The 26,219-nt window shown below is 37.9% G+C and overlaps 1 protein-coding gene across 1 annotated transcript in view; it reads left to right on the forward strand.

Moving 5' to 3' along the window:
• The window catches only part of MRPS27 (mitochondrial ribosomal protein S27), a 107,006-nt gene that overhangs the window by 65,331 nt on the left and 15,456 nt on the right, over nucleotides 1-26,219 (forward strand). The window contains exons 5-7 of the mRNA XM_002744877.6: nucleotides 18,938-19,052; nucleotides 22,784-22,862; nucleotides 24,422-24,537. Of these exons, the coding sequence (XP_002744923.2) occupies nucleotides 18,938-19,052; nucleotides 22,784-22,862; nucleotides 24,422-24,537 (310 nt within the window). The remainder of the gene's footprint in view (nucleotides 1-18,937; nucleotides 19,053-22,783; nucleotides 22,863-24,421; nucleotides 24,538-26,219) is intronic.

Below are 26,219 nucleotides of genomic sequence, written 5' to 3' on the forward strand. Positions count from 1 at the left end.
CATCTCCTATACTTATTCTCTCATTTACATTTCTTCAGGAAATCATCTTAGGGACTGTCTCAAATCCTGTGCTAAGAATGGCATGTCTAGTTCTGTACAGGATAATACCACGGCATCTTACAAGAAAAGTGATATTTTCTCATGATCAGTGGATAAATATATAAGGCTATGAAGAGTTTACTAATGTTTTCTTCTTACTCTGGAGATCTGATAACATAACATGAGTCACCATAGAGGCTCTGAGAAAATGAGAAAATAACAGACGTATTGTTTTGTTTTGAGGATCACTCAGGAAAATACCTAAAATCAGATCACATAGATTAATTCTGTGACCTCAGTGAGTCTCTCTAAACTGCTTCCTCTCTGCCTCACCCATCTATTTCTGCAGTTCTACCCACTGCAGGTTTAAAGTGACTTTGGATAACCAGGTGAAAAGAAAGAGAGCAATACATTAAGGCTCAGTTAATATAATTTACATTATGAAATTGTTGAAGTGTTCTTGGCCCAAAAAACTTGTTGATAAATGAAAGTGTAAGGATTGAATGGATAATTTGAAGAGAGTGCCATTTCAGCAATCATAGGATGTCTTGCTACTGAGTCAGCACAGGTCTTTCCCCAACCCACTCCACACCTTAAATTTTATTTTACTTATTCTTTTTTTAATACTTGTAAGTATTTAAAATTTTGAAACGTCTACAGCTATGCTTCTTAAATATAAAGTACATGCTATTCCATTTGATAGCAATTTCCGCATACGCCTGTAGGTAAACAAAACATAGAACGTCATAATACATGGAATATATTGGATATACACATGTGTGATAGATAACCTTAGATATTATATTCATTGAAAGGATGTAATAGAAAATGGTGACATTTGATTATCAAAATAATAGTGGAAAGTCTAGGACCCAGGTGGCTTGCCAAATCTACTTGTAATATTTCATTCCAGGATCAAGAGAGAAACAAGACATTAATGGCTTTCATTCATTATGAATGAAACTAAATGATTTTGTCTTTTAACATTTGAAATGACAAAATTTTTTAGACAGACACCCCTTCTTTCAGAGGGTAATCTTAATTGAGATAGCAGTTAAGATTTATTGCTGATTCCTTGATTGGGTCATGAAGAAGCCCCAGTTGTTGGTTCAAAGTTGATAGAGACTTTGCTCCCTAGATCACCTATTTTAGTGTCAGGCAGGACAGCTTAGTAGTCAAGAGCTCTGGAGTCAGACTGTCTGGATTTGAATTCTGGCCTTATTCAATATTAACTGTGGGACCTTGAGAAAGTTACTTAACCATTTGATATTCAGGTTCTCCATCTGTAAAGTGGGGAGAGTATATAGGGTTATATATATCTTATATGACCTTATATAGGGTTGTTTTGATAAGTAAATGAAATAATCTTTAAAAAGCAATTTGCATAGTTGCTAAAATAATGTAAGAGTTTAAAAAATGATGAAACACGTATTTTTTAATATATCACCTATATGTTCTCAACTTGAGTGTTTATATCAGGGAAAGGTTGGTACTAATCTAATAGGCTCTTAGCCCTATGTCCACTTCTGCTATTCTTATCTCAAATGTATTTGTTTATATTGAATGTATATCAAGAAACGTGTTACAGGCCGGGTGCAGTGGCTGATGCCTATAATCCTAGCACTTTGGGAGGCTGAGGCTGGTGGATCACCTGAGGTCAGGAGTTCAAGAGTCATCATGGCGAAAACCTGTCTCTACTAAAAATATAACATTTAGCAGGGCATGGTGGCACACACCTGTCCCAGCTACTCCGGAGACTGAGGCAAGAGAATTGCTTGAACCCGGGAAGTGGAGGTTGCAGTGAGCTGAGATCGTGCCACTGCACTCCAGCCTGGGCAACAGAGGAAAGGAAAGAATAAAAAAGAAAAAAGAAAGAAGGGGAGGGGAGGGGAGGGGAGGGGAAGGGAGGGGAAAGGAAGGGAAGGAAGGGGAAGGGAGAAGAGGGGAGGATGGGTAGGAGAAAAGAAGGAAGGAAGGTTTACATTTTAGATGTGGTAGGTAAGCTCTGCTATATAGAGCTACTGAATTCTGCATTTTACTTAAATATAACATTCAGATTTCTTGGCAGCAGACACTTCACTGAAGAAAAGAACAGTGGTAACCAGAAAGCAGAAGACCATTAAACGTTTCAAACAGAACTGATTCTTGAATGACCTGAAGTCTCTCAAATAGAATTTTTGACTCAACTTTTTAGTCTTTTTTAATCCCTTGAATTGGTACAAAATAAAATGTACCTAATAACATGGCTTATGTGTAATGTTACATCCCATGTGGCATTTGCAAGGAAGGAAAAGTTCAATCATATTTGCTACAGGAAGCAGGTGCTATTATGTGCTATATTGCTATGGTAATAAGGAAGAGATCTTTGTACCTGTTGTAATGTGGTACTGAATTCACTAAATTCTACCATTTTTCTCTTTCTAGACTATGATTTTCCCCTCTATCTAAAGCAAAGGGCTCCACATATATAATTCCAGGAGGGGGAAATAGTGTTTAGCTTAGTGTCAATCCCAAGGATAATAAGTGGGGGTGGTTATTGTATTTTCCTTTCCCCTATTTTTTTTCTCCTTTGGTCTCTTTTTCTTCCCATCTCTTTTATATATGTTAATATATACGTGTGTGTGCACACCGCCACACACCAGGAAGCTAGGCTGTGGCATGATGTATGCTCCGTAGTTTCCCAGGTTTTGTGTGACCTGGCTATGTATGAGAAGTTGCCTCATAAGTAAGTGCCTTGGTTCTCTCCTAGACTTCCAACTTAGGCAATCTTGTGGGAGCCATTCCTCCAGCTTCTTGGCCCTTCAAATATAGATAAAACTTTGCTTTTTGAAAAATCATTGGAGCAAAGATGATTCTATGAATATTATTGGAGTTTCACTCTCAGGAAAAATTAAACCAGATGCAGTATCACCTACCTGTAGTCCTCGCTACTTAGGAGGCTGAGGCAGGAGGAGTGCTTGAGCCCAGGAATTTGAGACCAGCCTAGACAGGATAGTGAGACTCAAACTCTAAAAAGAAAGACAAGAAAGAAGGAGGGAGAGAGGAAAGAAGGAAATGACTACAACATTGCATAATTTTCTATCTTCTTAAAAGAAAATTTTCCAAGCTTGATTTAAGGATCTTTCACTACTCATAATAATCCTGAATAATGACTTTTCCAGGAAAAAAAGATATATTACAGTTTAAAGACTGTATCTTAACAGTATTTCTTGTTAACACTGGGCATACCATCCATATACAGGGATTTTCATATATATGCATTTTGTGGTTTAAAATAATTTTGACTTATTTAATTTCTGTCCCTATAAAAATATTTTCAGTGAAATATTTTAGATTGAACAGAGAATTCAAAATGTAGTACAGTGATTTATTTTTGGCCTTTGTTGAAGGATGTTAGAGGTGAAAGAGATCTTTCCCCTTTTGTTTTATAACTTCTTTAATTTGAAATCCAGATGAGTTGAGTGTCTTGCTCAAGAAATTTTATGTTTTCTTTTTAAGCAGAGGGCTATTACTACTGAAATACATTTGAATGTTTCATTTTCTTTATCATTACTTTTAGATTATTGTATAATCCATTGACTAGTTTATAGATCAAACTGCCTGTGGAAATCTTGTGATTAAACATGGTAGATCGATCATATGTGCTTATCTCTATTTCCTACAGAAACCTTCACAAATATAATACTAAAGGGTAGAAGAGGCAAAATTTGACAAAAACAAGAAAGTAGGCGAGGAGACAACAGCAAAGCTTGGAAGTTAGAAAACAAAAGTTAGCAGAAAAAGAAAGTCACAACCTGAACCGGCAGGAGAGGAAGTCCAAAAGCAAGGCAGTCAAACCATAGGACCTCGGAAAGCTTCTTAAATGAGAAGCAGCATGATTCCCAAAGTAGAGATGTGAGTGGAACTGAGACAGGAGGATTGACGGGAAGTCTTAACACAAGTCAGTGAAATACCCGACCCTAGCAGAAGAGTTGTCATTTTCTTTCTGGAGAGAGTGAGCTAGAAGGACTCTGGACTTGGGTATACAAGGCTCATTTTACCTTTCAGTGGAGAAATAGGAGGAGTCCTCTCTGGGGACTCTGCCTGTCCAAAGAGAAAAGACCTGTGGGGTTTTTGGCGGTCCCTCTACAAAATAGCACTGCCAGGGTACCCTGGCAAAGATATAAGGTGAAAGATGAAAACCTGTTGTTTTCATTTCTACATTCCTCTCCTATTGTGAACTTCTCGTCATGCCAAATACAATTCCGGTATTCAGAGTGACACATTTTCTACAAATCAGGCCATCTGAATGCAAGCCACCTACTTCTGCCAACAACAACCAACAGTGTGTTTCAAATGCTATAGGGAAAACCACCTGGGTAAGGTTCACTGTGGGCACTTCGGCTAGGTTTTTAATTCCCTTCAATTTCACTTTCCTACTTTATAAAAATGGGAAATGTGTATAAGGTACTTAGGACACATGGTAAGTGCTCAGCACATTTTAGTTCATATTTATTGTCATAATCCTCATTTTCAGTCACTTTTAAAGATTTTGCACAAACTGAAAAAAGCCTTCCTTCAATACAATTTTTCTTTAAAAGTTCTAAATGCTCAGAAAAAAAGCAAGTTCTTTAGTATGCTACATTTTTTATAACTATTCATTCCCAGAAATATACTTATAGTACAAGTATTGCTGATAAATTAGACTTCCCTGTGGTTGCATGGGAATGTGAAAAACCCTAGAGATAATCGAATGCTGTGGTCACTATAGCAACAGCTCACCCTTGTCTTTACTTTTTTGAGCCTGTCTTAAATCAGGATCCTAAAAGTTATTAGTGGTTATTTGTACCCATAATTTTTTTTCAACATTGTTTTTCATAGATATTCTATTAGCTTAGTGGCCCTTTGCTGTCATGTGACTGCTGTCAGCTGCTCTGTCCAAGTTGTCTGAAAGAGCTGATGGTTCCATTTAGGTTGGGAGCAGAAACAGGTGCTTTCAGCCTTAAACTCTTTTCAGGTTGCTGTGGTGGGTGTGTGATGGGGGTTCTTGGCAGCTCTGGGGAAGCAAAGCTGGGGCAGTGGCTTGCTCAGCAGCAAATGCTTTGCTTTTGTTGCTGTTTTCTTACATTTCCCAGCCTTGGATGGGCGGCATGTTCTACACAGATAACTACTTTCTTCTTCTGAGTTCCTGCCCCAACCACAGATCCAAACCATGAGCAGCACTTAGCAGCTTCTGTTTTGAGTGGTTCGATTTATCCTCCATAGGCCTCCATGCTCCTTAGCTGTCTACTTCAGTCAGAGGCTGGTGGGCACTGAGCTGACACAGAGCTCAAGGTATAAACCCCATTGTTTTATAACAATGCCAAGCTTGTGGAAACCAGCCCAAGAGCAAAACATGATAGGTAAATTGACTCTTCCTTAGGTCACCCTCCCTTCTCCCTAGACCTTTTTCTGTCATAAATAAGATCAGAAACCCTGCCACTGGTCAGCAGCCTGACTGGCAAACCTTTACTGATTGCCTTTGGGCCTCTGTGATTGTAAAAAGCCTCTCTGTTGTCCCCTTTCCTTCACCTTCCAGCTCCTTATTTGAGACTGTTTTGAGAGGAATGAGAGGGTGAAGGACTCTTCGTCTTCTTACTGACCCTGTCCTTCCTTCTGTATTCCATCCCCTCTGGCTAATGGCGGTCAGGTCTTTGCGCACACAGGTACCCAGCACTGTGCAACTCACCTGCCATGTGGATGGAAATAGTTATGAAAGTTCACATTTAACTCAGTGGACCTTAGAATGAAGCTGCTGTTGACTGCTCTGTCCAAGCTGTCTGAAAGCACCATGTGCCAGGCATTTTCATTTTACATGTTTCATCGCTTTAATCCTCATATCAATCCAGAGTTGTACCAAATAAACTGGATACAACTTTTACCAGTTAGAATCCTGAGTCCATTTTAGAGTCAGTTTCCTGAGGTTCTAACATAGGAAGAAGTTCTGTCTGATGCCAAATCTTATATATTAACTACTTCTCTACTATCAAAGACAGTTATGCCACAAGCCTTAGCCTTAGAAAGGATGCACATAAGCAGTACCAGGCAGAATGTCATCAAGTGCTAAGTCAAGTAGATTATAATAACAATAATAGTCTGGACGCAGTGGCTCGTGCCTGTAAACCCAGCACTTTAGGAGGCTGAGGAGTTCGAGATCAGCCTGGGCAACGTGAGACCTCCTCTCTACAAAAAATTTAAAAAATTAACCAGGCGTGGTGGCAAATCTATTGTCCCAACTACTTGGGAGGCTGAGGTGGGAGGATCCCTTGAACCCAGGAGATCAAGGCTGCAGTGAGCTATGATCTCGCCACTGCACTCTAGCCTGGGTGACAGAGCGAGACCTTGTCTCTAAAAATATATATTTTAATATTGTTTGTATGTGTGCGAATTTTTACTGTGTTTGGTTCCAAAAAGAATTATAAGCTGGCAAAAGACCTAAATAACTCCTATGTGATTTTCATAGTAACTCAGTGATTAAGGTATTATCATCTATTTTATAAATTATAAAACTGATTCTCAGATTAAATGACTCAGTTAGTGAGTCAGGGCTGGGTTCTAATCAAACAGAGCAGCCCTTTGTCAGAGATTTCCCCAGTGGCAGTGCAATTAGTTTTCACAGTGAAAGTGGCATCCAGTCCTCTCTCGTGAGCAGTAAGTTCATGGCTTCTGTCCCTGCTCTTCTGCCCCTAGAGAAACAGCGTTACTGTGGTTTGGTTCTGTCCTCTATCAGTTAGGCTCTTGAATGCAGAGTCAAAAGGTCATGCACCTTGAAGAACGCAACACAGAACACATCTCTAAGTAGTAAAGGTATAAAAATTTACATGAGAATGATGGACACTAACTTTCTTGCTCTAGAAAGTGAGAGGAGGGTACAGCATTATCTCTATCATTTTTATTTCTTAAGTATACCCAAAGAAACAAGATAGACTCTTGGGAAGAAGAGAGAGAAGTTGGATTTATTTTCCTATTGAGAGCCAGTTTTTCAAAATTTATTATCAGGGTATTATGAAATAATCAGTGTTATAAAAATGGGAAATACCTATGATGCTTATAAATTAACCTTCTATACTTGTTGTCAATGCAATACTTGGGTTTTTATTGTTGTTGTATTTGTTTTTTTGAGACTGAGTCTTGCTCTGTCGCCCAGGCTGGAGTGCAGTGGCACAATCTCGGCTCACTGCAACCTGTTGCCTCCCAGGTTCAAGTGATTCTCCTGCCTCAGCCTCCCAAGTAGCTGGGATTACATGCACATGCTGCCACGCCCAGCTAATTTCTGTATTTTTTAGTAGAGATGGAGTTTCACCATTTTGGTCAGACTGGTCTCAAACTCCTGACCTCAAGCACTCCACCTGCCTCAACCTCCCAAAGTTCTGGGATTACAGGCATGAGCCACTGTGCCAGGCTGAAAATACATGTTTTTGATCATCCCAGTCTAACCTCATTGAAGGTAAGGAGATTTTTATTTTTGTCTCTTAGTGTCCAACACAATATCCTGATTCATAGTACGTTGACGAATGATCAAATGTAGAAGAGAGGAGCTTTGCCTCGTCAAATGCTCCATTCTGTTGTAATAAGTAATTTCGTATAGATATAGAAGTAGAACTATTCTCTCTGCAGTTGTAACATTCAGCTTCACCTTAATGTTATTCATACTTTAAAAAAAAAAATCCCAGCTTTCTTTTTTTGCCTAAGATTAATGAAGGAAAAATGGTACCTGTTCACTAAAGGCTGCATTCATTGTAGCAGCCATGTATATGTGGACAGCCTACATGCTATCACACTTGAAATTCCACTTAATGTGTACGCATAAAGGACAAGCTCCCCTTCGAACTCAGTGTAACTGTTCAGTATATGAGCTCATGATGTTTAAGAAACTAGGGAGACAGAGGTATTTTCATAGCTTGTTATCCTCTCCTCTCCCACAGAGTGCGGCCATGATCTGACACATGATCAATGGGCCCAGCCCTTTTTAGGATGCAGAAGATGCTCCCTTTGTCTGTGGATCACAATGACAAACAATAGCAACTTCTGCAATGATATTTTGCCTCCCTGGTGTTCAAACTTCTTCAGTTAAGCCTGTCTGGAATCTATTTAACTATTATACATCAAAGTTTTTTTTTTTTTTTTTAAATGAAAATGATGGGGGTGGAACCAAAGAGGAAAAACTGTATTTTTGCCAAGGAGCTCTCTCTCCTTCCCCTATGACTCATACTTAGGAAAGCTGAAGGACTTTGGAAAGCTGCCTGAGTCACATTGAGGCAGGTCTCCTGGCACTTTCGGATATTTTTAAAATTTTTCTCAGGCAATAAAAGATGTTTTTCAAATTGTTCATTCCCTCTTTCTGGGCCAGCCTAAGAGCTTTTGTTTAGCTAAAGTATGGCTTTTTTTATGCGAGATTTGCCAGCCAGAACGAATGAACCCAGAACTTTGTATTTGGTTTATTACTAAAGAAACAGCTCTTTCATACTTTTTTTGAGCTTTAATATCAGAAACTTTACTTTTTATATATCTTTATTCTTCAAACTTTATGTCAAATTACAAATAAATAGTTCATACCATGTAGCTCTCTTTATGATATACATGTCTTCAGGCAGCTACAACAGCAACAACCAAGAATACATTGGAAATGAACTCACAGTAAATAACCAATTTTAAGTAGAGAAAGGATATATCACATTTCAGTGTGGTCCAATATGTACACTGTTTAAAAGTAGATCCCCCTGTAAAATTTCATATTCAAAATCTATTCTTTCTTATGATTGTTATGTGTCCTATTAAAAGAAATTAATTGCCTTCTTCCTTAGCCTTCCTATGACATGAAGTTTGCATTTGGTCATTGTTAAGAATTTTCTTAGCATATTATGTTTGTACAATTTCAAATATTCATTTAAAAAAAAGTTTGGGTTTTGGTATGAGAGACTAGCTTGAGCTAAATAGAGGAGCTGCCTAGTAAATGTATGATAGTCAGTGGTTTTTACTATTTGGCAGCACAAGAAGGAAAGGTCATCTTAATTTTTCTCTCTTTACATATAAACAACTAAGGGTTTTTGTTTGGTGAGTGGTAAAGTAAACCTTTCTAAAAACCAATTGAACTGACAAATATAAATCTCAATTTTTAAATATCTTTCCTTTTTAAACTGCAAATAGTGATTATATTCCAAAAACTGTCAAGTAACTTCTTAATATCTCTGTAACCACCCTATCCTACTCCCTCTTTTTTAAAGAGTTCAACCATTTACGCTACAGGAATTGCCAGACAACAGAGGTTTGATAACCGTATATGAAACAATAATTTATATTATGTAGGAAAATAACTTTGGATGATGCTCTTAGATATAAGTTGAACTGCACTGAAGTATTTGAGTAGAAAATAAAATGCTTTACTATTTTATTTTATATAAAATTCTATTTTCAGTTAGAATGTACTTTAGGGACCTTAAATTTAACTTTAGTTGATTGTATCATTTCACCTTGAAATTTTAGATGCCAACTTGCAGGGTCCACCATTCCCGGAATAATCTCTGCTGGCTGCCCAAAGTGGGTACCATCTGGTGGGGGAATGGAGGCTAGTGGAATAAAGTCAGCTGTTGACTGAATGGTTGCTTGTTTATCTTTGAGTCTTTATTCCCTTGTTTGTATCACTGCCATTTTTCTGGTTTAATAGAAACTTGTAAATGACTCATGTTTTAATGAGTGGATATAGGTTTATTGTCTCTTAGGGTAACTAAACTTAAGTGCTGGAAAGAGTTCCAAGGGTCTGGTCTAGTCCCGAGTTCAGGTGTATTTTGTTTGGCCCATAAACTGTGTTTTTATAAACAGTATAATGAAATCACTTTGCTTGATCTTGTAATACAAGCAGCTTTGTACCTATTGTCTTACATGATTCATGCATTTATATTAACTCACTGGCCCCTGTAGACATGTGAGTTTGTGATCCAGATAATCCTACCTCTTCATTTTACAGTTGCAGGAACTGAAACCCTGAAGGATTGAGTGACTTTCCAAAGTTAAACAGCTAGTTCAGAACAATTCCAGAACTGTTTTACATTGAGTTTATTTTTCTCTCGATTCTGCTCCTAAATTTAGAATAGATGTTGTTTATTTTTTACTGTTAGAGACCTTTGTGAAACCACAAAGCTGTTTTTTAAGGATGTCTTACAAATAAAAGAAGTTGAGAGGCAATGGTGGAATAATGAGAGTGAGGGGTCTAATTCAGGTCCTGTTACTGTGTTTATCTTGTGTTTATCATTTTATCTCACTATATACATCAAGATTCCTCATCTATAAAGAATTAGACTAAACAATTTTACATCACCTAGAACAGGGCCAGTAAATTCTCAGTAAGTAGTCCCAGCGTACAATATATATTGAAGTTCCCTACCAGCACTAAATTAGAGATTCTCTAATTCACTGTTAACTTTTTTTCTCTCTCCTATCCCCAGTTTACTTGGCCTAGGTTGCTTTCAAAACCTCTTCCGGTGTTGAAAGGGGTCTATTTTTTAATTGAGTTTCTGTTAGAGAAATTCTTTGAACCCATGTACTCTGGCTTCTGTCCTCAACTTACTGGTTTCTACTCTGCTAGCAGCTTGTCTGTTTCCTCAGCTTGCATTGCAGAATCCATGTACCATCCTTTTATGTATTGTGGGAAGGAAACAGGAGGGGGAATAAGTGAGGACTCTGTGGCTTTCTACAGTGACCACATACTACTCCACTTCCTCTGCCATCTTTGATCTCCTCCTGCCTTATACAAAAAAGGCGGCATTTCTTCTTGGCTTCAACTTTATATTTAGGCAGGATAATACTTCACAACCAGAAGTGAATTACTGTTTCAAATATAAAAAATCCTCATGAATTTCAGCATGCATTATTGGTATTCATATGCTTTAGTGGGCCTAGTCACTGTTGCCAAATCATCAAGCACCTACTTGAGTCCTTATTCACTTGTTTGTAGGATGCAAAATGATAGCTTGTCTCCTGCCTTTTAAGAGCTTAAAAGCTTCCTAGAGGAGTCAGTAAAGTTACCGAAATAGAAACTAGCTATGAATTTGGATTGTATCAATGGAAGTATGTCCAACCTTACTTTTGCTACAGAGAATGCCTAGGGATTCAACTTTTTCATGTGTTAGAGAATCAGAATGTTTAAAATACTGAGATGCTTTTATTCTTTAAAAAAAAATCTGATTCTTTAGAAATCCTGATTAGTACTGAGCTTCTCTTCCCTGAGAAATACCCCTAAAGAAATCCATAATCTCACACACAAACACATAGAAATCTGCTCAATACCGGCTTAATTCTTTTCTGCTTTTACCCTGGTGTGCTTCATCTCCTGGGCCAGGCTCTTTGCCTGCTCATTTCTTTTGTGGCAGACTTAATCCTGACAACTTCACTAAGCCTAGCATACTCCAGAAATTCTGGTTTTTATTTCTATTCTATTCCTTTGTTTTCCTCCTTTTTTTCCTTTCTCATCTTTCATTTTCCCAGAATTATTTGAAACCAGTGTTTAATTAATATATGTGATTTTCCTATCTTAGTCATTGTATTATTTATGATTTTACAGCAGTTTTATCTGTAGTTTCTAGCCAGAGCTTTAGAAGACATCAGGAAATGTTTGCATCTGTTTAAAACTGGCCCATAGATTTCCTACTCAAAACCAAAATATTTCTCTTATCTCTGCCCAAACCATGCCAGTTTCCACAACTTTATATGCTTTTATAAACAGGACTGGTTCCAGGATCCAGTTTTTCTCAACTTCCTGGCGTTCCTAACTAAAGGCCCTCTGTAACCTAACCTTGGCCTTCAGCAGCTGCCTCTCAGTCATGACGCTGACCTCTGAGTCAGTATTTGTACAGTTTTAGAGTGGCTGGAGAAGTCTTAACCGGCTGCTTCTGGGTGCAGTTTCACTGATAGGTCAGGTGGTGGCCACAAAGCCATTTTCTGCTTTTAGGACCATCTCCAGAAAGGCACCTCAGCAATCACTGTAAATACTTACTTCTTGTTTCATTCTCCCCACATATAATTCTGCCTGGTTATCTATACATACTGCTTTTTGGACGCTGATAGAAATAGTGTTCCAGGCTTTAGACAAAGAAAAGTGGCTTTATTCTGACTCTCCCTTATATACCAGGAAAGTAAGAGAGAGAAAGAGAGCAGCAGAGCATAGTTTGTCTATAGGTGTTTTTTTCTGTATCAGAAAGGGAGAGATGCCATCTTTAAGACAGGAGTTAAGGCTAGGCGTGACGGGAAGCTGAGGCAGGAAGATCACTTGAGGTCAGGAGTTTGAGATCAGCCTGGTCAACATAGCAAGACTTCTGTCTCTACCAAAAAAAAGAAGAAGAAAGAAATGGAATTAAAGGAAATTAGTAGATCAGTGGGTAAAGAATATAAATCACTGTGCCTAAACAAAAGGCAGCTACTCAGTTAATACTTAAATGAAGCAGAAATATGCCTTCTAGACTGAGAGTTAGATCTGGCAAAACAGCAGGCCAATCAGAGAGCAGAGGGAGAGAATAATTTGGTGACATGTGTCCTACTTTTGATTGCTTTCTGTTTCATGAGAGGACACAGATGATAAGAATAACTCTCCTGGAGTAGTTTCTAGTAAATCATATCTATACCAGTGTGTTTCCAGGTGAAATGCTAATGGCCTCTTTTTTTAAGCCCTTGGTCTGACAAATTCAGACTTTGATATCTAACAAGTCCCTCTACTATCTATCTTCATTTCAAAAAATGTGTTGTTATGCTGCATTTATTTAGCACTCCACATGTGCAAAATTCTATGCCCCTGTTATTCTCTACCAAAAATCCACTTACTCATCACCCTTTTTAGACTAGAAGGCAGGGATTCCAGAAGGTCTAATGACTATATGTAGGGCTCAAAAAAACACTACTCACAAGCTGAGTTTTAATTTTTTCAAATTCTTCTTGGAAACTGACAGAATATAAATTATAAACCAACCAATAGATATTGTGGTAGTGTAATTACCTTATTTGCTTTTCCTCTGATAAAATTAGTAACTAGATCTAGAAAGGAGCCCAAAGAGGTTACTCATATAAAATTTGCTTAAATTGACCAGCAAGCCCTGGAGAGGTTGACTACAAAGGGGCCTTATCTAGACTGTGGTCATGATTATGCAACTGGATGCATTTGTCAAGATTCATAAAACTATAAACTGAAAGTATGAATTTTACTGTTTGTACTTTGTATCTTTGTAAACTTGACTTAAATTTTTTAAAAAGTAGAACTTTTAAAGAAAACTGTTTTTATCTGCATTGTGAAGGTAGATAGGGAATTCATTGAAAATATTCAATCCCAAGCTGGTTGACTTTTGGTGGCAGGGCAGGGAAGGTGTTTTGGAGGTGATTCTTGCACTTGGTGCTTTTGTTTTGTGCAGGCTAAGAATGTGTATGTGGAAAGTTAAAATTACCTTAAATTATTTGAGTAAGACTCTGAGATCCATAGCAGGAAATTTAATCCAATAATACTGATGTTTTTATTATCATTTCTGTATTAAACCTCACTCTCTTCTTTTAAGTATTTGACAAAAATAAAATAGTCATTAGAAAATTATCTCATCAAAATTTGATTTCATTTGTGGTAGTAAGGGGCAACTAATAATTAGTTTCAAAACTAATAATTGTTTTGAAGTTAACAATTCTGAAAGCAGAATTTCTAGGATGAAAAAGAAAATAATTGTCTTTTTGGAATGAGAAAGTGGGTAGCAGTGATTGAATCAGATTCTGAGTTAAATAGTCACATTACACTCTTGCTTTTGGTTCTAGTTCAAGGAAGCACTCATTCCTTTTGATAATTGCTAACTTTGCTTCATTGATAAGATCCTTGGTCCACCCTACAGGTTGGAGCCAGCCTTATTTTCTTCTTGGCATTCTTTTTTTCCACCCTTTACCCTGGCCCCCTCTCCCATCTCTGTGTCTACCCAGCTCTGTGGCTGAGGTTCCCATCTGTAAAGCCTGTTGCCACAGGATACAGAATTCACTGGAGCAGAGAGAAAGCTTCATGTGTGTGTTTAAGGTTGGTGGCTCTTGGAATCAGATAAACATTGTAGAAAGCTTGCTCATTCATGTGGAAGAGCCAGTGTTGCAGCTAAATGATGGAGCTGTGAGCTGCTGGGCTCCAGGCTCTGGCATCTGTGCATTGTGCCTGGTCAGCCTGGAGCATTTTTATTTGTGATACCAAAAGAGCTGATGAGCATTGCCACTTTAGCCATTCAACAATAACAAAACCTTTATTTCAGCCCCATAGAAGAAAGATTATAGCTCACTTTTTTTCTTTTCTTTTTCTTCTTCTTTTTTTTTGGGGGGGGTATGTGTATGTGCTATGAGTGCTGCGTGTGTATGTGTATGTGTAGACGGGGTCTCGTTGTGTTGCCTAGACTGCTCTCAAACTCCTGGCCTCAAGACATCCTCCAACTTTAGCCTCCAAAAGTGCTGGGATTACAGGCATAAGCCACTGTGCCTAGCCTTTTTTTTTTTTAATTAAATGATGAAATTGGTCAAACAGGAAATCCCATGCAACTTACACACAGTCAAGTACCTCCTATATTATCATAGTCTCTGGTGTTTTTTCTTGATCTCTTTTATATGACCTCTCTTCCCTTCTAAGAAATCTCTGTGATACCCAAGACTTTCACTCCCATATCAGTTTGACAGCCTGTGATTCTGCTCTCCTCCTGGTAACATCAGTCTTGAATGAGCAGCAGTGCAGGCAGATGCCCTGAAGAGTTCTGAATATGGCCTGAGTTTTGAGAAGAGGAAGCTTCTCAGTTCCTGCCATTTGGTTGGCCATGATTTGGCTTCCTAGGCAAGCTCTGTCTTCACCTGAAAACCCTGCTCAGCACTGGGGACAGAGATCTCTTTAGCCATGCAATACCAACTTTTAGAACTAGAGCTAGAACTTGAGAGTTCACTTTGTCACTCTTTCTTGTGCCCCTCCAAGAAATACACATTTCTTTAGAATTGTAAGTGTACTCGCATTTTATAAGCTGAAAGCTCAGAGTACCTTTACCCTTCATGAGCACACCTTGTTGGGGTTATTTGGGTTGTATTTGTTAATCTTTCCTACACTCACAGTTTGCCTATTTTGACAGCCTGCTGGCCTCGGCAATAATAAAGCTTCTGTCGAGGTGAGCAAACAGCTGATGGCTTAGGCGCACAGAGGGGACTCCTATAGTGGCTGTCTGTAATCTGCCAGGCTGGTGGTCAGAGCAGGCAAGAACAAAAGCCAGTCTGTTTGCAGTCAGATTGGAAAATCAATGTGTTAGTTGTATTCTTTTCTCTTTGCCTTTCTCCTGGCAGAAAGGGGGAATGCTCATCCAGCAGTCCACAGAGTCATTCCAGGCAAGTGCCCATTCCAAAGACTCACTCACCTGTCATATTACTACTGGAAGTTGAGAAGTCCTTAAATTTATTTGTCTGAACTGCTTAAAAAGTCACCTACAGGAATTTGTCTCAAACTTGCCATCCAAAATTGAACCTTGCTGGCCCAGTGTTTTGACTTGTTTATATTCCAGATAGCCACTCAAATAAGCTTCTCTTTTTAATGCTCACGGGGGCCTAGAAAGGAGTTCATTTACTGCCTGGGTGGGAAATTCAGGAATTGCCCTTTGGGCAGCACATTTTATGGTATGTGTGTATTTCACTGCTATACCACAATATATTTCTTGTGAGAGTTCATTGAAAATGTCCTAGGCTGGGCACAGTGGCTCATGCCTATAATCCCAGCTCTTTAGGAAGCCAAGGTGGGAGGATCATTTGAGGCCAGGAGTTTGAGACCAGCCTGGACAACATAGCAAGACCCTGTCTACAGAAATAAAGAAGGAGGCAAAGGCAGGAGGATCGCTTGAGTCCAGGAGTTCAAAGCTGCAGAGAGCTGTGATCTTGCAGCTGCACTCCAGGCTGAGTGACAGAGCGAGACCTTATCTCTCAAAATGTTTATAAAATAAAAGAGAAAGAAAATGACCTACACATAATTGGCTCTAGGATTGTTAGGGCTTAGAGAGCAGAGCTTATACCAAGTAGCCTTGTCCCAGGATAGGAGAGGTAGGAGACTTATTAAAGATTTCTCTGAGTCTCTTGACAAATATCTCAAAGGGCTGCTGTGCAGAGATGATGATACTCAATGTGTGAAGTCTTGAGTAACTTTCCCTTCAGGCTTCTAAGAGAGAAAGTCTGTGAAGGAAGGGCTTTTGAGAAGAAAAGACTTTCCTTCTCTTCTGTGTGTTGAAGTTAGCCTTAGAAGCTTAGCAAATGGCTTTAAATGCATTTTAATTTGAGCTTTGAAGGTCTAAAGCTAGGCTCTCATTATCAGTCTTTGTTATTTTTCAAAGCCTAAAAGTGATCTGCTGATCATGAATAAGAGAAAGGTGTTTGGTTAGATATGGTCATGGTGTTCTTATTGTAAAGTTCATTATCAAAGAAAAAGTTACAACTTTAGTGGTCACTGGAAGCATCCTGAGCCAGACGCTTAGATTTAAAATGATTACGTCTAAAATAATCTTGAGTGGAAGTGGTAATTGGCATTTGATATATTTTTTTCCTGAAGTCATTACCCAAAAAATCATATTTTGTTTTGTTTCTTTTTAAAGGAAAAATTGACTAAACCCAACAATTGCTACTACCAAAAAACCCTTTAACCTCCAGCAATCTCTTTTTGTCTTTGGTACTTATCATTGCCCCACCATTTATTATTATTAAATTATGTGTGCATCTTTTTTGTAATGAGACTATAAATGCCCCAAACAGGGAATTTACATGTCTTCATATATACCATAGACATTAACAAAATGATTGATGCATAATCGCATTTAATACCAGTGTTGATTAAAGCTTTTTTTTTTTATTATTAGCTGAAAACCTATGGGCCAAGAATTGTGTCAGTACAGGAATCAGTAGTGAGCAAGTCAGTCTCTGTCTCTTAACCCAGGAACTTATAGGCTAATGAGGAGGCATCACCATCATTGAGGCAGTATACCTGATATTTTACTTGACTTCTTTTCTTTATTTAAACTAATTTTTAATTGGTCATTTCATTTTAAATCTCATATTTTTCAGAGAAACAAGAGTCAAATAGCTAAACTATTGATTTGAAAATGTTGCCTGGGTAACATAGGGAGACCCTGTCTCTACAAAAAATTAGCTGAGTGTAGTGGCATGCACCTATACTCCCAGCTACTTGGGAGGCTGAGGAGGAAGGATTGCTTGAGCCCAGGAGTTAGAGGTTATAGTGAGCTAGGATTGCACCACTGCACTCCAGCTTGGGCCACAGTGAGATCCTGTCTCAAAAAATAAAAAGACAAATATAAAAACAAATGTGAGTGAAAGCATGAAATACTAAAAGGTATATTTTGTTTCATTTCTTAGCAAAGGAACTTATAAGATTGAGGATCTAGGGCCCCTATACAGTGCCTTTCTCTGGCCAGGTCACTCATTCTAAACTTAATTTGACATATTTCTGATTTTTAATAGGCTAATTTGTAGAGAAAAATAGAGTGAGAAAGACATTTTCCAACAAAACCTGAAATATTTAAAAGAATCAGGTGACCTAGAAGACCCTTAATCCATAAAACATCTTCGGATCTTATTTTTGCCAAATCTCTTACCAGAGCACTAATAGATATTCTAAATTAAATACTATTTCTCACTTCCTCTCCTTTTCTTAGCTATTACTTTGGCAGAGAACCTGTTCAGAGGAAACTATCCCAATAGCAGATGGCAGGAAATAACAGGAAACAGACTGAATAATCAGCCTCTAAAAGCCACTACAATTCATCTGTACCCTTGACTCCCAAATATGGCATGGACTCCTTTAGCACTAGGATTTTGTCTCACCTTTTTCTTTTTAAGAAGAGTTTGATTAATCTCTTAATTTGTGGGGCCCAGCGATTGGCCTGCTTCCTGAATGATTAAGGAAAACATGGGACTTCAGCTAACATGATATAGTATATGAGGGTCCATCCTAATCAAAGTAGATAAATAAAAAGAGGGACTACAGAGCCCTGTCCACCCCATCTCACAGCCCAATCTCTACTCTGAGTCTTGTCACAGACCCCAGGAACTAGGAGCAGCAGCAGCAGCTTCCATCTCAGGTATTAGCAATGTGTGTGAACTCAGGCAAAAGCAGCATTTGGAATTCCTTTCCAAGCACCATTCCTTTGTGGGAATACTATTACTGTATGTAACTCATCCTGGACTGCTTCAGACTTTTAAGACCCTGTGCGGAGCTATAGGAAGGAAGGGATAAACTGACGAGCTGCAGTGGAGCTATGAAGAAGGCAGTGTGGGATTGTGGATCGTGGAGGGCATGAATGTTAAGTTTTACTCAACTTTTATTTCTTGGTTTCCTGTTATTTCTTTTATTTCCTCTGTTTTCCTTTGACTCAGTGAAGAGTGTCCCAGTCTCTCCTAAGAGCTACAAGAAATCCCACTGTTACTCAAAGCTGATTCTCCTCTACAGAGTTGCTGTGCTATCCTATTTTTCATTTTCTTCATCTGTTTTAAACTTCCAAAGTTTCAGCTTAAGCTTCACATCTCTTTTCTAATGAAACATCTGTTTACATAATGCCATGATTCGTATTTTCCCCAAATCATTTTTCATAATTCTGTTAAAATAAGATGTTGAAGCAAGGGGCATAAGGAATACAATTTTGGTAAAATTTTTTTTGTTATTTATTAGTTTGCCTTCTCTTAACGATTTCAGACTTTGTGGTTAATGAGTTTCATTCTCAAGTTTTTGTCAGCTGTTAACTTTTATCAATTTCTGTCACATTACACTCTGTAAATATCTAAGAGAATAACCTGTTGATGGAAGATGTGTTTTGATATATAAGAGTTAACACCAGTTTTCTCTCTTCTTGTGCTTATTTAGATTTCGACACAGCCCCAACAGCTGGTACCTGAGAAACTGGACTGTCCACACCTGGATTAGGCAGTGTCTAAAATACGATGCACAAGACAAAGCCTTATATACCCTTGTAAATAAGGTGAGTGGTTCCGTGGATCTGCAGCCTGTTTTCCTGAGTTTAGATGATATGGTGTTTGTACCTGTTATGGTACAGCAAAGAATAAACCAGAAATAACTTTTAAAAATTATTTGGCCTTAAATATCCTTCTTATTAACAGAATGGGGCTGGGTATAAGTTCATTAATAAATTTTTTTAAAATCCCATAGCTACTGCTTTTCTAAACATAGTGACTCAGAAAAGGACAGGAATAAGCAAAAGGTAGTCTAACCAGAAGAACTCTGCACTGGTGGTTATTTCACTCTTTATTGCTAAGCCTTAGATTTCTTGCCTGTTTCCCTCTGCTGAAGTTTAGGGGAAAAATATGACCATGTTTGCTCCTATGTCTTTTGAGTCCCTGACTCCTCCCGTCAAGCCCGAGAACACTCTAGGATTAGGATCTTTCTGACTTTTACACCACCCAAGAGTTGAGTCTTTCTTACCTTCCTACTGTATACAGTAAATACAAAATAAATAGAAGTTTAGAATGTTATTATTGTGAGTCTGAAGCTAAACACTAGTTTGAACCATAAAGACATTTTAACAGTCTTTTTATGAAAATGTATTATGCCTGTAATGTCACTGGACCTGAGAGTTAGCACTGAAAAGGAATACTGATTTTGTTTTTGAGTCCCCCTTCTGTGCAGAATAGTTTTATTTCCATGACTTTGGCCCAATTTAAGTTTGTTTGTGAGACATTGGTTATTGATAGTGGATACAAAAATGAATAACATTCTGTCCTTGCCCTCAGGAAACTTATAATTTAATAAGGCAGATAAGCAAGATTACTTATAAATTTAATATTAAGCAAATGTAAGTGTCATGCAAGAATATTTGTAAAGGTCAGGGACTGTGGCTCATGCCTATAATCCCAGCACTTTGGGATGCCAAGATGGGAGAATCACATCAGCCCAGGAGTTCAAGACGTATAGTCCCAGCTACTCTAGAGGCTCAAGTAAGAGGATCACTTGAGCCTAGGAGGTCGAGTCTGCATTGAGCTGTGATGAGACCACTGCATTCCAGCCTGGGCGACAGAATGAGACCTCGTCTCAAAAAAAAAAAAAGGTAAAAACAGCTTGGAAGATTAAGATGAGGGAATCTGATTGGAAGGAAATAATTAAAAGAGACATAAGGTCTCTTCCCTCTGACCATTTAAGATGGTCGCCAAAAGATGCATGCTTGCACATGGAGATGGGCTGGCACAAACAGTATTACCAGAGGCATAACTGGGCGAAAACAAATACTCAGTTTGAGCACTAATACATTGCCTTTTTGCCTGGGGTATAATATAAGGTATGTTAAGGGGAAGTGAGGAAGGAAGTAAGAGAGCTAGGTCCCTGGATAATAGATTAAATCTTGTTTTCTTCAGTTTGGAGTATAATGACACAGATTACACTCAAAGATTTCTGTGATAACAGAACTAGGAGGGTCTAGAACAGCAGACCGACACCTGTCTCATTTTTGCTGCTTCTTGAGTCTTTTAGTAGAAAGGACATCAAACTAGAAATCAGAAGATCCAGGCTGTAGCCTCACAGGCTCCACTAGTTGCTGGTAACTTTAGGCAAATAATTGTATTCTTGTAGATCTTACTTTTTTCAACTCTAAGTCAAGGAGGTTGTAGTATATCAATGATTTCTAACTCTGGCTGCCCATTAGGGTCACCCAAGAAGCATTTTAAAAATTGTAGATGTTTGCCTCTGCTACTAAAATTCTAGTTTAATTGATCTGTCTGGGGCCCAGGCATTGGAATTTTAAATTTTTTAAAAATAAGTTTAAATTTTTTGATCAGTTTTGGGTTCACAGTGTAGGGGAGAAAATTTATTTTCTTTCCCTTTTTAGGTTCTTAGTTGAGACGCTCTGCTGGAAACAAAAGTCAGATTAACAAAAGAAAAGCAAAGTTTATTAACACATGCTGTACACATCACACAGGAAAGGCATCAGTTCAAAAGCATTTCTATCTCAAGGCAGTAGTGTAGGGCCTTGCTGAAATAGTATTTCAACCAAGAGCCATAAATCCTATACAGTGACAAGACAAAGAAGGGAAAAGTTCCAGTCTTTAAAGGTGGGAAAATGTGGGAAGATAGTAAAATCTGTTCTCAGATTCCTCTGGTTCCTGCCGGTGCCTTCTCTGGGCTGAGAAGCAAGTGCTGTTCTAGGAAGGAAGAATTTATGTGCTGCCATCGGGCAAATGGAGGCTAAGGAAGAGTGTTCCCCTGCATTTTCAGTGTCTTTGACTGAACATCCTCAATTATTTTGGGGAGAAATATTTTTGTTTCCTTCAACAGCAAAACTAAGTGGAAAGTACAAAGATTTCTACATACTCCCTGCCCCAACACATGCATAGCCTCCCTCATAATCAACATCCTGCCCCAGGGTGGTACATTTGTTACAATTGATGAGTTTACATTGACAAACTCTTGTCTCCCAAAGGCCCTAGTTTACATTAGGGTTCACTCTTGATGTTGTACATCCTATGAGTTTGGACAAATGTATAATGACATGTACCCATCATTGTAGTATCATATAGGATAGTTTGCCCTAAAAATCCTCTGTGCCCTGCCTATTCATCCCTCATTGGTTTTGTTTGTTTGTTTTCTAAAGCTCTCATTTGATTCTCATTTATAGCCTGGGGTGAGAATCACTGACCAGTTGATTTCTAAAATCCGTTTCAGCTTTAATGACTTATCGTCCTAAAATATTTTGTTTTTATCCTGCCTTAGGGATTAATACTGATTTGTATGACTGCTTTGAGAAATATAGACACTGGCCATGAGCTACAACCTATAAAACAGTGGATTTTAGACACACCTGAGACTCCTATATATAACTCCTGGAAACAGTGAATCAGTTCAGCGGTGATTCACAGTCAGGGGTTAGGACTGTATAAAAATCTTCCAAGGGGATATGGATATAATTTGGAAAAATTCCTCAGGTGTTGCTACTGGTTGCAAGAGGGAAGAATGGAGCCCTGTGGGAAATGGTGGTTGACCTTACTGAAGAATTTGAAACAAATAAAAATGCAGCCATAATCTGGATCATTGGTAGTAAAATGAGTATGCATGAAAATCACAGGAAACTCACTAAAATTTCAGGTTTCTGTGCCCAATTCCTAGAGATTCTGATTCTATAGGTCTAAGACATAAGAATTTATCAGCTCCTAGAAAATCAACATTCTGCCATTGCTAAAAGCATCCACATTTTAAGAAATCTGAATTCTCAAATATTGAGTTGTGTGACACAACATTCTAGAAACTTTGGAGTAAATATTTGTTGGCATATTTCTTGGGACATTAAAAGCCAAACTAAGAACCAGAAAATGCTGTGTAATGTCTGCTTTCTCATGAGAGTCCATTTTGGCATTACTATTTATACTTTATAAAAAGAGCCACTGAACCATTTGGGGGCTTATGTGGGTTTCTTTCTTTCTTTTTTTTAAGCTATGATGAGGTGTTAGAATTGGAGCTTTATTTCTTACATATCAATTCTCATATCAGACACCCACTCAAAACTTTCTCACTCTGACCAGCAGTTCCGGTTACCAAACCTCATGAGTCATGGCTTCTATTTCACTGTTACAGATGCTGTAAAATGATAGTCAAATATTTTAAAGCTAATGGTGGCAAGTTTTATTCTGAGTAATACATAGGCATATATTACAGAGTAAATTAGATAATTTTCTCTTTTGTTTCCTCTTATGTTCATTTTCATTATAGGTTCAATATGGAATTTTTCCAGATAACTTTACATTCAATTTACTGATAGATTCCTTCATAAAGAAAGAAAATTACAAAGGTAAGAAACTAAGCCCAGATTCCGTGTGTATTCCAACTCCCAAAGCGAGGTGTACAAATATAAGACCTTCCCCTTTCTTATTCCTTAATAACATCTCTTCATCACTCTTTTAGTCAGAAAAGTTTTAATGATTATCATTTACGCAAAATTTTTAAAAATATTATTCTTTTTATTTTTGCTAAAATAGAAAATATCAAAGTACATAAATGATTATAGAGGAAAAGTAAGTTAATTATACAATCTAATTTCACTTCCCAAACTGACTGAAATCCAGAATATAAATAAAGGATAAAGTACATTTATTTTTCAAGTATAATTTTGGCTTCAGTAATGAACAGTTAGCAGAAATGAGATTTTTTTTTTTCAACTTAATTTTGAGTCTATGCTCTTTTAAAATATTACTGGTTGGTTTGTTTATGTAAAAGAAAATCCCTTCCAGGTTCTTATTTTTCTATTGACTTACTAGTTGACTACCTGGTCCGCCTGTCTATCTCAGTTTCCCCATTTGCAAAACGAACATAGAAATTCATGCCTGTGGCCTCATTCAGAACCATGACAATATGTGCAGAAACAGCTAGCTAGAAACAGCTGCAAATCAGTGCTATTTTATAGTTATGAATATATGTAGAAATTGGTTAAAAAATAACTTAGTAAGTCAAAAACATTTATTGTGCTTGTGATATGAACAGGCACTGTATTTCAAGTCATTGTTAATATTCTCTACTTTACCACCAAATAACTACAGAAAAGAAACTGTTTGACTTGATTTTCTTGCCCTCCATTTATCTTGTAGAATATCAAGAGAAAATAAAAATTGCAAGCCTGCTCTCCTATGACCAGCATTCATGTGCAAACAAATACATTATCTGTTATACTCAGGGGCTTATAATTTATGAATGAACACTTCCCATTCCCTTCCAACAAGTATTTTAAACTGAGCCTTGTTGTCCTTTTTATAGTCATTATTTTGCTTCCTTTGAAATAATACCTGAGATTTAGGGTTTCCTTTAGTTTTTTGTCCTCTTCTGCCTTAACAGTGAAAAGGTACCAGAGCAGAGAATAGAGCAGTCAGAACAGCCTCTCTGCTCCGCTTGTCAGGGTGACCTTGAGAATATATGTTTCTCCTTTATGCCTTAGCTCTTCTAGCTGATAGGTACGATGCCTTAAACTTGCATCACGGTATGAGCCATTTTCATATGTATTATCTTATTGAACTGTCCAAAATTCTTTTGAAGTAGATAAAGCAAATCGTATTTTATTATTATGAAGATAATACTGGGAGCCAAGAGAAATGAGTGGTTTATTTAATGTCCTTCAGGACACTGGTGCAGTAGCATCTGATCTAGTTCATTGTGGTATGTAAAATAGAAGCTGAAGGGTAAGGAAGAACCTAGTTTGTGGAAGATGTAGGGCCAGAGTCCACGTTATTTTACTTCTTAATTCTGCCTTTTTTTTTTTAACCATGCCCCACTTTTTAAGAGTGTTTATAGTCAAATAGAGATTTGGTAATATTACCTACAACTAATTTTCTCTCATTTTTACTTTCATCTTCTTGCTAGATGCTTTATCTGTGGTTTTTGAGGTCATGATGCAAGAAGCCTTTGAAGTGCCTTCCACCCAACTTCTCTCCCTATATGTTTTGTTTCATTGCCTGGCAAAGAAGACAGACTTCAGCGTAAGTGATCTTCCCGAAAGCAGTCACTAAGAACTTTAGAAAAGGCAAGCAGGGGCTTGCTCTCAAAAGCTAGAAAAAGCTGTCTGCTGGCACAACCAGGAATGAGTGCTCATTCTATACATTTTAGTTACTGGTTTCTAATGAATGGAATTGGTTGTTCTTCCACTTGAGAGAATCTTAAAAGAAAGTCCTTGTGCATATTTTGAAACTTGAGCTAAGCTGAGTGCACCTCAGACATTCAGAAATGGGTCATTGATAATCGTTGAGAGATGGACATGGCATGTCAAAGAGGCAGTGAGGCAGCTAACGTTGACCATTACCTGGGATATTAAATACTGATTATTTCATTTGTATCAGTATTTTCCTAAGGTTGCTCTAGAGCAGTTTCGTTTTGGAAAGTCTGGAATATCAAGTTTTTGGTTTTAAGTCTTAGGTTTGAGTATTTAATCATTGCTTATTGTTGTCCTGAGAATAACAAGAGCAATAACTGATATTTTACGTAGCACTTACTTTACACCAGGCTATGTTCTTGTTATAAATGTATTAACATATTTAATTCTCACAACAACTCTAGGCAGATAAGGAGACTGGGGCCTAGAGATGTTACAGAGTAACCCCATAGCTAGCAGATAACAAAGCCACCTGGTAAAGCCAGGCAGTCTGCCTCTGCCATCTGCCCTTAACCTCAGTTGTAACATCAAAAAATCCCAGTTTGGGTAGGAACTGAAGAGGTCATTTAGTCTAGCCCACATTTTAAAGAGTAGGTGGCATGTTATGCCTTTCTAAGATAAGTGTCATAGTCTTACAGTATACCCCACATTCATTATTAATTCATTATATATACTACATTGAACACATAAAAATTCCCTATTTGGCAAGTGCTAGCTATATAATGGTGAGCAAACATTTCCTACTTACAATCCAGGAAGAACACAGATGTTTAGACAAAACAATCACACAGGTATAAAACTATGACTACCATGAGCACTCCAAAGGAGAAATCTATGAAAAGACTATATCATAGGGAGTTTTGTTTGTATTTTAAACTTAAATTGGCTAGGAAGGGCTTCCTTAAGGAAATACTTCTTAGATTACTATTTGAAGGATGACTGGTAATTAACTGGCTAAGGAGGGAAGAACAGTCCAAAAAGAGGAAATAACCTGGGCAAATGCTCTGTGGCAGAAAACTTAATGAGCAGAAATGGGCTGGAAGAAGATAGTCAATGTAGTTACAACAGAAGATGGTAGGGAGGATGTGGAGTGAGATAGGGTTGGAGAATGTAGGTCATACTAAGCCATTTTGTATTCATGCTAAAAATAGTGAGAAGCCCTTGAAAAGTTTGAAACAGAGGGTACATAATAATCAAATCTGTGTTTTGATAAGGTCCTTCTGGCAGTACTCTGGATAAGCTATTAGAACAGGACAAGGATGGCTATGGTCAGACCATTTGAGAGGCTACCATGAATCTGTACAAGGGATAGTGGTAGCATAGAGAGTAGGATGTGACACAGTTAGAGAGTAGTCAGTGGGCATATTTGGGAGGTAAATAACAAGATGAGGCAGGGAAGCAGGGGTCACATATTCTCTCCTTAGTTTCTGACTTATCCATCTGGATGGAAGGGGTTCCATATGTTGTTTGCAAAAGGGAACTTTGGGAAAAGACGATATTTTGAGAAAAATC

This window comes from Callithrix jacchus, chromosome 2 (genome assembly GCF_049354715.1).
Source record: "Callithrix jacchus isolate 240 chromosome 2, calJac240_pri, whole genome shotgun sequence".
NCBI classification, from domain to species: domain Eukaryota; kingdom Metazoa; phylum Chordata; class Mammalia; order Primates; family Cebidae; genus Callithrix; species Callithrix jacchus.